This window comes from Microtus ochrogaster (assembly GCF_000317375.1).
Source record: "Microtus ochrogaster isolate Prairie Vole_2 chromosome 14 unlocalized genomic scaffold, MicOch1.0 chr14_random_3, whole genome shotgun sequence".
NCBI classification, from domain to species: domain Eukaryota; kingdom Metazoa; phylum Chordata; class Mammalia; order Rodentia; family Cricetidae; genus Microtus; species Microtus ochrogaster.
In genome coordinates this window covers 11,466,248-11,479,883 of record NW_004949098.1, presented here as the reverse complement: position 1 = coordinate 11,479,883, position 13,636 = coordinate 11,466,248, and the positions used below count along the sequence as shown (strand labels likewise).

The window sequence follows — 13,636 nt, the reverse complement described above, 5'->3', positions numbered from 1 at the left end:
CCAACCAACCAACCATCCATCCAACCAACCAACCAACCAACCAACCAACCAACCAACCAACCAACCAACCAACCAACCAACCATCCATCCAACCAACCAACCAACCAACCAACCAACCAACCAACCAACCAACCAACCAACCAACCAACCATCCATCCATCCAACCAACCAACCATCCAACCAACCAACCAACCAAACAATCTTTCCTTCCTTCCTTCTTCCTTCTTTCTCCTTCCTCAGTTCTTGCCAGCATACTCTGCCACAGCAACAGAAAGAAGTAAGCACAGTCTTCAAGATTTCTCTGCAGCAAATGAGGAAATCAAGGCTCGGAGAGACTGAGCGATTTGCTAAAGACTCCCAGCTAATGAATGGTGGAGCTCAGATTCTAAAGCATCTGACAGGGAAGCCACTCCGGGCTCGTCTCCACCATCCTGATGCTGAACCACACAGTCCTCCTGGCTGCTGGGGTCCTCATTCCCCAGCATTCTCCTCTGTCCTCCCCTGAGAATCCTACCTGGATGTGGTGATGAGACAGGCGGAAGATCTCCTGGGCCATCAGCAATGTCTTTGAGTCCATTACCAGATACAGCAGATGCAGGAGGGCAAGGAAGCCTGCCCCTCTCAGGTCTGTAGCTGGATTTGCTCCTGTGGCAGAAACCAGGGAGTGACAGTGAGCGAGGGTGGAGGCTGCCTGGATCGCTTGTGCTCCAAGGACACGGCTGGGAAACTGCTCTGGCACTGGCCCTGTACAGCCCCCTTCCAGACACACCCATGATGTGTCTACGGGACCAAACGAGCCCATCCTCCGGCACTCGGGGCTGCCCTGGGCTCTACGGGACCAAACAAGCCGGTCCTCCGGCACTCGGGGCTGCCCTGGGCTCTACGGGACCAAACAAGCCTGTCCTCCGGCACTCAGGACAGCACTGGGCTCTACGGGACCAAACGAGCCCGTCCTCTGGCACTCGGGACTGCCCTGGCAGTGACCACAGCCTCCTGTAGTCATCCCCACACAACTACCAGCAAGATTTTCACCAAGACAGGGGCTGGGGTGTAGCTTAGCTTGCAGAGTGATTGCCTGCCATACATGAGGCTGGGTGCCACCTCCAGCAGGGTATAAACTGGACATGTTTGTCAACAGGCCTGCTGTCCAGCACCTGAGTAAACTGGACATGTTTGTCAACAGGCCTGCTGTCCAGCACCTGAGACGTGGAGGCAGGAGGATAAGACTTCAAGGTCATCCTTGTCTGCAGAGCAAGTTCAAGGCTGGCAGAGAGACCACCTCCAGAAGGGAAAAAGAGGAAGAAAGACTAAAGCTGGCGCAGGCCTGTCCCTTTCTCCTGTATCTCTACCATGTTAGGACAGAGTGAGAAGACCCTCAACAGACACCGAGGGGATTCTGAAGCCACGCTCGCCAGACTTCACAGTCACCAGAACCACGAGCCAAATCAGCTTCTAATTTCTACACATTACCCAGTCTTGAGTATTTGATGATAGCAACAGAAAATAGACTAAGAGCAGAACGAAAAGGCCCCAGAAAAGCTGGCTCTGTAGCCAAAGGGATGGCATAGAAGGGCAGCTAGCAAGACAGAATTTAAATAGCATCTAACCTGCTCTAACCAAACACTATGGAGATACATGCAGCCCCAGTGAGGGCCCACGTTTCTTCCCTTGTCCAACTGAACCCAGGAACCCTTAGCTGCATTAAAAAAAGCCAGGTGAGGAGCTCAGCCTTTACCCTGTAAGGAGCCCCCCACCATGCCCCTTCAGTGGAGGGGACACAGGATCATAGTAACGATGTCCTCCCAGCTAGAGGTGTTTGTGGAAGCTGAACTCAGGATTTGGGCTTTCACCAGTGAGTGATGTCAGTCCTTATTCACTGGCCCAGTAGTAGAGGGGGCCTGCGGGAAGAGACGGGATAGACAAGGCCCAGAGTGTCTGTGGACAACTGAACTGCACTGTACTAAGAACAAGGATAATCTCACCCTGAACAACATCTGAGGTAAGGCAGATGCTCTAAGTACCTGAGGGATTAGAATAATCCCTGCTTCCAAAGATGTCCACACTCTAAACCTCCAAATGTAGGGACACACTACACGGTAAAGGCGATGAAGATGCCGGCAAAATCAAGGCTGCTATCGGCAGAGAGGGGAGTGTCTTGGGGTACCTGGGTGGACTCGGCGCACGTGAGAGGGATGTGTGGGAGCAGCAGGAGGTGGGAGCATAGCTAGAAAGAGGTGAGGCCCACACGCAGGGACGATGGAGGCTGCCGGAAGTTTCTAGAAGCTCAAAAACTGAAGGAAATGCATTTTCTCCTAGGTCCCCCACAATGAGGTCAGCACTGCTGACCCCCAGGTCCTCTCACTGAGCCCTATTAGACTGGGCCATAGACCTAGAAGGTAACAGAGCCATGCTTGTTCCGAGTCACTCTATTATGGCTGAGACAGGGTCACGTGGAGTCCAGCCTGGCCTCCAACCTGTCGTGTACCTCAGCCCGACTTTAAAATTCTGATCCACTGCCTCCATTTCTCCAGTGCTGAAAGTGTAGGTGCACGAAACTGTACCTTCCTTTTTCTCATGGGGGGGGGAAGGGAGTATTCAATACAGGGTTTCTCTTCTCTGTGTAGCCCTGGCTGTCCTGGAACTCACTCTGTTGACCAGGCTGGCCTCAGACTCAGAGATCTGCCTGCCTCTACCTCCTGAGTGCTGGGATTTAAGGTGTGTGTCACCACTGCCCTGTGGTGGGGTGCTGGGCATTGAACATGCTAACGATTGAACTACACATCTCTTGGCCAAATCTGTGGAAATCTGTTACTGCTACTACAGAAAACTAAGGCAGCCCTTCTTGGCCTGGAACTCTGTGCAGAAGAAACTGACTTCAAACTCCCAGAGCTCGGGTTACTTACAGTGCTGGGATTAAAGGTATGTACCACTGTGCCCTGCAATATAGTTTCTTTTTTCTTTTCTTTTGGTTTTTTCCAGACAGTGTTTTTCTGTAGCTTTGGAGCCTGTCCTGGAACTCACTCTGTAGACCAGGTTGGCCTCAAACTCGGAGATCCACTTGCCTCTGCTTCCTTAGGGCTGGGATTAAAGGCATGCGCCACCACTGCCCAGTTCAATATAGTTTCTTATTCTTTACAAATGTAATGATAAGATTTGAGGAAAAAATAGTATAGGGCTGTAGATGCAGCTCAGTGAACAGACCACTTATCTGGCCTGTGAAAAAGCCCTGGGCCAAATGTTCAGTTCTATATAAACTGGGTTTGGTGGGACTACCAACCAGGGAGGGGGAAGCAGAAGGATCAGTCCAAGGCATGCTATAGTCTGAGCATAAGAGTCCGAGGTCATGCTAGGTTACATGAGACCCTGTCTCAAAAGAAAAAAGGTATAATCCAAAGGCAAGAAAAGTAATTGTTTCAATTTAAAATAACTAGAATACAATTTTCATTTAAAAAGAGGAAAGACAGCGGGGCAGTGGTGGTATACCCCTTTAATCCCAGCACTTGGGAGGTAGAGGCAGGCGGATCTCTGTGAGTTTAAGGCCAGCCTGGTCTACAGAGCTAGCTCTAGGACAGGCTCCAAAGCTACAGAGAAACCCTGTCTCAAAAGACCAAAAACCAAAAAAAAAAAAAAAAAAAAAGGAAAGAACACAACCAGATCAAATGATATCACTCCACATATCCCATCTCACAGCACAAAGGTACTTCCTAACAGATGGTAGAGCTCCAAGGGACACGGGACACTCCTATACGCTGCCCCTAGGGCCCTTGCCTCTTCTGGACCCTCCTAGATGTTTTTCCTCACTCAAGATGGCCTCTTCTCTGGAATCTGGAATCAATCAGACAAGGAAAGCAAGACAGGCGCTTTTCTCTCACCCTGAAAGCCCAGGTCTTCCCAGTGATCTCCATGAAGGGCACAGTCGAACTTGGAGCCAGTCAGCTTCTTGTAGATGGTCCGCAGCACTCGGCCATGCACTGGGTCTTGGCTGTCCAGGCCACCTGCCCCAAAACACACATACTCTTTCTGCTAGGCTGTCCCCAGGGAGAAACCAGTGCTCCCTGGAGAAGGGGAATTGGATTATGTTCAAGACAAGATACCAACATTCCTGTGCTCACGTCAATCCGAATAGGCAAGAGCCTCACTGTGTGTCCTGGAGCTGCCCCTAGCACTCACACTGAGCAATGGTGAGGACCAAGTCTCTTTCTTCCCGAAGGTCCAGGTGCAGCTTTGGTGGCCCAAAGAGGCAATGCCGGAGGGCGGCGAGCCCAGTCCTTCGAATAGTTGGCTGGATTCTTTTCTGGGAAGAAAAGCACAGACAATCTATTAAAACTTTTATCAAGCAGAGACTGTCCCCTCAGCTAGTGTCTGGGCCAGGAAAAGGAGTCAGAAGTCACCAAGACTGCAAAGACAGGCACTTGTAGCTCCCAGATCCTTTGCAAGGTGTCCTTGGGTGTAGACAATCCCAGCCAATTCTCTCCATTTGTCTTCTGGACTCTTTCAGAACTAGCTATTGACGACCAGGGAGGCTCAGCCGTGGCCACAAGGAATCTCAACTATGTCCAGGTAAAAGTCAGGACAGCAGTCTCAGCAAAGCTACGAGTTAGATGTTCCTTCTAAACTACATCATGCTGCTTCCTAAAGTCAGGGCACCACTGCCTGCCTTACCGGGCGCTGGCTTTTGGCATCTTCTCTTGCCTCTCTCACGATCCAGGCTTTAGACTGAATATGCGAGCCCACCATCCCTCGGTGTGCTTATTCCTTTTCCCAGTCCCACGTTAGTATTGGTGTATGGATTCATGATGTGTGTGAGGGGCATACCTGTCACGACTTGTGTGTGAAGGTCAGTTCTCTCTTCCCACCTTTCAGTGGGTTCTGGAGATCAATCTCAGGCCATGCAGCTTGCAAGGCAAGAGCCTTTACCCAGTGAGTCTTCTTATTGCCCCACACAACAGCCCTGGCTGTCCTGGAACTCAGTCTGTAGACCAGGCAGTCCTCAAACTCAGTGATCTGCCTTCCTTTGCCTCCTGAGTGCTGGGTACCACTGCCCACCTGCTACACAACTTTTGTAAGACAAAGTTTCTCTCTATGTGGCTCAGGTTGGCCTTGAACTTATGATATCTTCCTGCCTCAGCCTCCTAAGTCTAGAATTACAAATGTATGCCACCATACTTAGTACTGACATCATTTTTAAGAATTTATTTTATGTGTATGAGTGCTTTTCTCGAATGAATGTCTGTGCACCCTGTGTGTGCCTGGTGCCTGGGTTGGTCAGAAGAGGGTGTCAAATCCCCTGGCCTGAAGTAATGGATGGTTGTGAGCTGACATGCAGGTTTTGGGAATCAAACCCGAGACCTCTGCCGAAACAAGTGCTCGTAACCGTTAAGCCATCTATCTCTCTAGCTCCCAGCATCTTTCCTAAATTTCTAGGTCATATAAGGTGTGGTGGTGCATGCTTCTAACACCAATACCTGAGAGGCGAGGATAGAGGATTGCCTTGAGTTTATTACCAGCCCTGGCAACATAGTGAGTGCCAATTTAGCCAGGGCTACATAACAAGACTGTTCCAAAAAAAAAAAAAATAATGAAATTCCCAAATAGCTCCTGGCTCCTACAGGGAATATTCCTTCATTTGCCATGAATTATTAGTACCCCGCTCCTCAGACAGTCTGTCTTCCCTCCCTAAGGAGCTACCTGGTCTTTGATTTCAATACTTCCCATCTCATGGAGGGAAAACCCAGGAGACATCTGCACATGTCCTGAATCACAGGGTTGCAAGGGCTCCTCAGGTTCAGTTCCACAAAGGCTAGCAGGGCCCTACATGGTTTTCAGAGATGGCTCATGGGTTAATGAGAGGACTTGTTCTCTTAAAATACCTGGGTTTGGTTCCCAGCACCGACAGCATATCAGGTCGTGTTGGGGAAAGGCTACACGCTCATTTCTTGGCTGCCCAGATTCTCAAAATAATCACAAAGAATCTGTATTAATTACAATACTGTTTGGCCAATACCTTAAGCATATTTCTGGCTTACTCTTATATCTTAGATTAACCAGTTTCTATTAATCTGTGTATTGCCACATGGCTGTGGCTTACTGGCAAGGTTCCGGTGTGTCTGTCTCCTGTGGACGGCTACATGGCTTCTCTCTGACTCTGCCTACTCTCTCTATATATATCTCTTTCAGCCTGGCTTTACTCTGTTAAGTCATTGGCCAAACGCAGCTTCTTTATTAACCAATGGCAATAAAACATATTTACAGCATAATTACCTCCCACATCACCTCTTCTTTTTTGTTTTAATAAAAAAACAAAACAAAACAAAATCTTTAAAGAGACAGTCATAGGTTGAAAGGAGTAAAAAAAAAAAAAGAAGCCATATAAAGATGAAATAGAAACAGAGAGTCTGGACTATGTATATTATTGTGTTTTCATTGAATTTTTGACTGTGAAGGAGCTAAGTACAGAGAGATATTTCATTGTATGGGCTGCTAAGCTAAATCAAAACACACACATACACATATGTATGTATCTAAAAGGTATCTTGACTTCAAAATTGGGTCTAAGGATTTGTTGCTTTGGAAAAGAGGTTCTTCTTTTGTTTCCACAGAGGATGAGAACCTGTAGATTCCTTCCAGACTAATGTGGTCTTATGGACCAACACCCCCCCAAAAAGGTTGCAGTGAACACCTCCCAAAATTACTTTGCTAAACAAAAAGCAGGAAGCAGTTTGGAGAGAACTACACCCAAATTCCCAAATATTGTTTATAAATGTTTGTTTACATTTAAAGGGGGATATGCTATAGAGATTTGCAATGGCATGGAAGTTGGTTTATTGATACAAATTCAAGATCAGTTTTGTTTTATATATATATATGTATAAACTCATATATATGCTCTTGATTAAGGTATTGTGTTTGTACATTTCATTTGAAAATGTAATGTATAATTAAGAAATATAGGTTAATAGAGAGTCATCTATAATAGTCAAGCTTGTAGTCATGTTAGGTTTTCTAGATGTACAGAGTTATATGTCAGATGGATAGGTATTCTTGAGATCTTTCAAAGACTACAGAATATGGCATTTAAGATGTTTTAAGAACTTAGGACTTTTCATAACATGAGATTCATCTGCTCCTGACAGCACCAATTTACTTCAAGAGGATGATGGGCATTAAAGAGGCTCCTCATGGAGTTTGTTAGCCATTTGGGCAAGAAACAGCTCTTGCCTGGACTGCTTGATGGTTTGCTGTATAAACTGGACATGCAGGACCCACAGAAAAATGACTACTGAACTTGCCTAAAGGTGAGACCATCCTTCAGGGTTTCTGCTTCATTAAAGAACTGCCAGACATTCTGCAGGACACAGAAGAAAGTGACTGACAAAGTGCTAATATAGGTGGAACTGTCTTTGAAATCTCCTGCTTCATGGAAAAGTCTGCCGAATACTATGGACCTGTAGGCTGAAGATGGGTGTCCCAACATTACAGAAGAATTTTGGGTGACTGTCCAGGCAGCAAGATGTCTCTGTCAATTCTAGTTCTGGAAGTTGATTACAATGCACTTCCTGTTAACTTAGGTAATATTATATCCTTCTTGAGTCTTTGATGGAGTTGAAAAATAGAAGTTATAATTATAGTTTTCCTTAGTTATGATAAAAGATAAAGAAGATATAAATATTGTAACTGTAATTTTTGCTTGATACCTGTTTTGTTATATATAATTTTACTATGGTAAAATTAAAACCTTCCTTTTTATTTAAACAGAAAAGGGGAAATGGTGTGGGAAGTCCCTTCTGTATATGTGTTGCTTTTATTGGTTAATAAAGAAGCTGCTTTTGGCTGATGGCTTAACAGAATATAGCCAGGCTGGAAGAGATATATATAGAGAGAGAGTAGGTGGAATCAGTGAGAAGCCATGTAGCTGCCCACTGAGACAGACATGCCGGAAACTTGTCAGTAAGCCACAGCCATGTGGTGATACACAGATTAATAGAAATGGGTTAATTTAAGATAGAAGAGTTTGCCAATAAGAAGCTAGAGCTAATAGGCCAAGCAGTGATTTAAGTAATACAGTTTCTGTGTAATTATTTCAGGTCTGGGAAACCGGGAACAAATGAACAGTCTCCTCTTACAAGGTGGCTCACAACCACCTGTTCCAGAGGACCTAACAGCGTCTGGTCACCACAAGGAATCTGCACACACATAACCTATCAGTCAGTCATGGGTGCTTAGCTTGGAGCACATGCTGCAGCTGGCCTTAAGTATGAGACAACCCTCTTGCCTGAGTTCCTCTAATGCTGGGATTATAGATGGAAGCCATCATATCTGATCCTTTGGCTACTTGAGATCCTGTACCCCAAGATTTCTTAGGTGAGAAAGATCAGTGTTCAGAAAGTTTAGTAAACAGGTGCATGCTGGACACCAGTACTTCCCTACAGCCACCTTGAAGGAGGAGAGGTCCAGGGTCTGGAAGTGCTGCAGAGCCTCGCTGAAGGAGATGAGCTGGCCAGGCTGCTGGGAGCTGACCCCACTCTCTAGGTAAAAAGAGAAGACACCTGAGGATTTGGGATAGTAGTTGTCCTGACAGCAAATACCCACTGGCGGCCAACTGGCTGTCACCTCTAAACCAAGCACTGGCTACCAACTTGCCACCAGCGACACAGGTGGTGGCTGGAGCCACATACTGTGACATCTCTCCTGGGCTTGGTGAAGCTCGGGTGAGACCCAGATGGTCTCTACCCTTCTACAGCTCCATCCAAATCTGTCAGAATAGGACTTGAGGTAACTCTTCCCAGCTTTCAGAGACTGCCAGCAGATGGTTGCCACAGGGTCCCTCATTCTCTGCCCCCATCCCTGCCCCCCTTCAGGGGCCAACCCTGACCAAGACTCTCTCATCTTCCCTTAGCACTGGATGGAGGGTAAGCAGCAATGGCAGCCTTGCGCTGTGGCGTTCCTTCCCTTCTTCCTGTCGTAGGCTATCATCTCAGGATCTGTGGGACATAGCTAAAATGCCCAGTCACTGCTGACTGCATGAGGATCCTGATGGTAGCTGTGCTGGACTTACCTGTGTCTGGATGGATGGTGTCCACCACTTCCCATTCTTCCTGGGCTCTGAGCACCTCCAGGTTTACAACTGCAACAGCGAGAAAAGGAGTGTCTGTGAGATCTGGGTCTGGGAGGCCACTCTCACAGGGCCCTTCCCTCCAAACCACAGCTGTCCTTCTTCAAATGGCCTTCAGGAGGCAATAAGCGTTAGATCAGGTTGTCATGTCCGAATCCTGGTGGTTTCCTTAGAGATACCAGGAAGAGAAAAGGAAGTGCATAGACATTGCAGAGCCAGTTAAAGGGGTATGGTGGGCACCATGCCCACAGGGGTCCCCAGGGAGGCCAAAGGGTACAGGGAGCACCACATCCCACAGAGATCCCCAGGGAGGCCAAAGGGTACAGGGAGCACCACATCCACAGGGATCCCTAGGGCGGCCTCAGCACAGGAGCAGAGGGCAAAGGAAAACAGAGTTGTCCAGAGAAAGCTGAAGGAACAATCTTTAAAGTCATTTTGGGCTTGGGATGTGGCCCATGTGCTAGAGTGCTTGCCTAACACGCAAAAAGCCCTTGGTTCAGACCCTAACACTGCACACACCAAGTATGAAGACGTGTGCCTGGAATCCTAGCACGTGAGAGGTGAAGATTCAGAAGCAGTTGGGGATACAGGAGGCCCTATCTAATAAAAAAAAATGCTATTTGTTTATTATTTATTTATGTGTTTATCTATGTGTGTGCATGCACATTGCCTGCAGGTGGCAGTAATGGCTAAAAGAGGACGTTGGATTCCTTGGCATGAATAGTTCTGAGCCACCTGACCAGGGTACTTAGAAATGAACTCTAATCCTCTGAAATAACAGCAAGCACTACTAACCACTGAGCTATCTCTTCAGTCTCACATAAAAAAAAAAAGGCAGCCAGTGGTGGTGCATGTCTTTAATCCCAGCACTCTGGAGGCAGAGGCACGCTGATCTCTGTGAGTTCGAGGTCAGCCTGGTCTACAAGAGCTATTTACAGGACAGGCACCAAAGTTACACAGAGAAACCCTATCTTGAAAAACCAACAAAACAAAACAAAATAAAAAACAACAACAAATAAAAACAAGAAAAGAAAAAAAAAGTAACATATCTTCATCAAAAGTCTAGTGTGTCAGATTTGAAGAAAAGGCAAAAATATTTTAATTCTGGGGATTACAGATTCTGGCTAATGGAAAGGTGAACCAGGCATGGTAGTACAAGCCTTTAATCCCAGCACTTGGGAGGCAGAGGCATGCAGGTATCTGTGAGATTATGCATTCCCAACCTGGGATTCACCTTGTTTCTAAAAAAAGAAAAAAGAAAAGAATGAAAGAGAGAAAAGGAAAGGAAATGAAAAAGCAGGAAGAAAGGACTGCACAAAAAATATAAAGGGAAATGAACGAGCAACTTCCCACTGTGGCCCTGTAAAGCACACAGGGCGCTGCAATGTCATTTCCACCGCACAGGATCCTTCCCAACAGAAACCGCCCCTGTGCTCACCAACTTGCCATTCACAAGACAGTGTGAGGTTTTGTTTGGTTATGGTTGTTGTTGAGACAGAATATTCCTCTGTAGCCCAGATCAACCCCAGTGCTGGGAGGCCAGCCCCATGCCCCCATAGCTACAGGAGTAGCTATTATGTGCCTCCTGCAGGACTAACTATCCTTTCTCTCCTTTTCCTCACTAAAAGGTTGGAAACAGCTTCCTGCGAAGCCTCGGTGCTGCTGTCAAAGGAGAAAACACCGGGTTAGAGATTTGATTAAAGAGTGCATGGAAGCGCCATGCTGGCCTTGATTCTCAGCACTCTGGAGGCAAAGGCAGGGGGATCTACGAGTTCAAACCCACCCTGGGCTACAGAGAGCTACCAACTGAGTTCCATCTTTAGCCCATTTCATCTTAGCTGTAACTATGTCTGCTACATGCATTTATTTTATTTATTCATCGACATGATCTCAACTGTCCCTTTTCAACCTTTATTCGTTCTAATTCAGATTTTAGAATAGAAATGGAAGCTATCTCCTCCTTGCAGTTCTCTATTTCCAGCTGTAGAGTCTCTTGAAGGTTTTCTTTTAAACACTGTTCTGCTTGGATCTGTTCTTTTAGGGACAGTATTTCAGCCTTCAGCTTCTCCTCCATGTGGTCTGTTGCTCTCCGCACATGAATGATGTTCTCACGGTATTTTAACACCAGTTCCCGGAGCACCTCCACAGGATCTGGGAGAATGAAGTCTTCTGCTAGCTGTAATGACACATGCAAGCTATGCTTCCCCTGGAGGCTGTCATTGTCTTGCTGTAATCTCACCAGCTCTTCTGAAACCTGTTCACATGACTGCATCTGTTCCCGAACATCCAAAAGCTCTGTGGTAACTCTTCAAGTAAGCCCTCGGGGACTTGAGCTCTTACAAGTGCAGATATCTGGTGGCTCGAGTCCTCGGTGGTGTTTGATAAAGTCCTCTAGCTCCTGTTTCTCTTTCACTGTCTTCTCTAGCTGGACACTGGCTTGCCTTAGCATGGCTTGCAGCTTTTCCACCTGGTCTCTTGTTTCAGCTTCCTGAATCTGAATTCCTTGCAACTGTTTTTTTGTAATTGGAATACAACGTCTACCAAGCTTATTTCCAGCATTATGTACCTCTTTCTGCAGGAGATTCCATCGGTCTCACTCACTAAGCGGTAACCACTGGGAGATATATATGCACTCTCCATACCTTGGGTGACGCTCGAGAGGAGGGATGCTGTCTCCTCCTGTTCAGGCGTCATTGCCTTAATTGCTCTTTGGTTAACTTGAATCCACTTGGCATCTGCAGTGACCCAAGGGACACAGTATCAAAGTTCTCAGACACATAATCTGCTCCAACCAGTGGTTCAAAATCCGACTCATCCAAGTTTCCAGCAGACTTTGCTTTGTAGTTATAGCCTAATGCTTTTGATTGCAATGAGCTTGAAGTTCCCAAGCTGTCTGTAGACGGAGCTCTCCGGAGTCCATCTCTAAACATGCCATTGTCTGATTTACTGAATGGATCTCCAGATGGTAACAGCAAGTCTGCATCTAAGGAATGGACTGACCATGGGTGCTGTCTAAATGCTCCTCGTCAAGTGAAAATGCTGTTGAAGATTCTTCCTGAGCTAAAGCACACACTACTGGTACTTTTACTTCTTCAGAATCTGGGTTTCTGTTGTTGTTCTTTTCAATAAACGCTGAGATTCCAGAGACTGGTCGTTGGCCTTCTGCCATGTACGTTTTAACTGGTTGTGCTGCTATCGTTCTTGCTCCAAGAGATGGCAAACTTCATGCAATTCTTTCCTCAATTTCTCAGCATCTTCCTGTAGAACAGATTTCTGAGTGTTCAAAACAGCTCGGTCCCACAGTTTCTCAGCCTCCTGATAATGGTTCAGTTCCTTAACCTTTGGCCTCCAGCTCTTTAATCTTCTCTTCAGCTTCTGTCAGTTTATCTTCAGAGCTGCAGTTTAGTTCTCCATGGGCATCACGACAGAGCGGAGCTTCTCGGCATCTTCTTGGGCCCTTTTCATTTCATTTCCTAAATTTTCTTCCTCTTGACCTTCAGACAACCTTCTTCTCAAATCAGCTATTTCCTGCTCTGCATTTTCTGGATACTGTGCCTACCGTGCTCGTCCCTGCTCCAGCCTCAGAAGAAACTGATGTTCATAGTCACGAACTGTCTCTTTCATTACAGCCTCAAGTGAAGCAACCTCTTCTCTCCACTGCCTTTAACCTTCATCGAGAGCTTCTTGTTTAGTATTCTCAGAGGCTGTGGCGATTGCTTTTATATTCTCCATCTCTGCCTGAGCCTCCCACGGCTGTGTCCAAACGTGACCCAAGTCATCCTGTGCAGCTTGCAATACTGTATTTTGTCTCTTCAGATCCTCCTCTTTAGCCAAATACAGCTCCTTAAATTTTGCTCTCCTTTGATTAAATTCTTGCTCAAGCTGCTGCTGTACACATAAAAATTCTACATTGATTTTTTCCAATTCTGCTACCCGTTGATGAACAGAAACTTCTCTCTGCTTGCTCCAAGAGAGGGACTGCTGCTCCTTAATCAGACCCGTATTAGCTCTTATAACATGTATTAGCCCATTCATTATTCTAGTAATTAATTCATTAGAGCAAATAATTCATTATTCCACATGGCTTGCTACCTTTTTCAGCAAGGCAGTCACATCTTGCTTCTTTGGTGGTGGGCTCACAGCTGTGGGAGAAAGGGCTTCCTCTTTCCCAGAATGCTCCTGTTCTCATTGACCCACCTCTACTTCCTGTCAGGTTGTCCTGCCTATACTTCCTGCCTGGCTACTGGCCAATCAGCGTTCATTTAAAATATAATTGACAGAATACAGACCATTCTCCCACACCACAAACCAAAGTTTAAGACCATAGAAGTCACATAATTACAGCACAAGTACATTTGGAGCGCCAAAACAGAAACAGCTATAATGGAACTTGTTTCTGCTTTCACAAAAAATTCTGACTTTGGGTAAAATGTATCCATTCTGGTGTGACTTAGGTGACTGCAATGCTTAAGAGTCATTAAAAAAAACTTGGTTAACTTATTATTATCAGATGTATGTCCTTGT

At 46.3% G+C, this 13,636-nt stretch overlaps 1 protein-coding gene and 1 pseudogene across 5 annotated transcripts in view; both read right to left on the bottom strand.

Moving 5' to 3' along the window:
- The window catches only part of Elmod3 (ELMO domain containing 3), a 109,774-nt gene that overhangs the window by 9,503 nt on the left and 86,635 nt on the right, over window positions 1-13,636 (bottom strand). For all 5 annotated transcript variants that reach the window (XM_026787987.1, XM_026787989.1, XM_026787986.1 and 2 more), the window contains 5 exons: window positions 9,056-9,124; window positions 8,434-8,525; window positions 4,171-4,294; window positions 3,873-3,995; window positions 515-645 (listed from right to left, as the gene is read on the bottom strand). In XM_026787987.1, the coding sequence (XP_026643788.1) occupies window positions 515-645; window positions 3,873-3,995; window positions 4,171-4,294; window positions 8,434-8,525; window positions 9,056-9,124 (539 nt within the window). The remainder of the gene's footprint in view (window positions 1-514; window positions 646-3,872; window positions 3,996-4,170; window positions 4,295-8,433; window positions 8,526-9,055; window positions 9,125-13,636) is intronic.
- On the bottom strand, window positions 10,989-13,177 carry LOC101985750 (annotated as a pseudogene).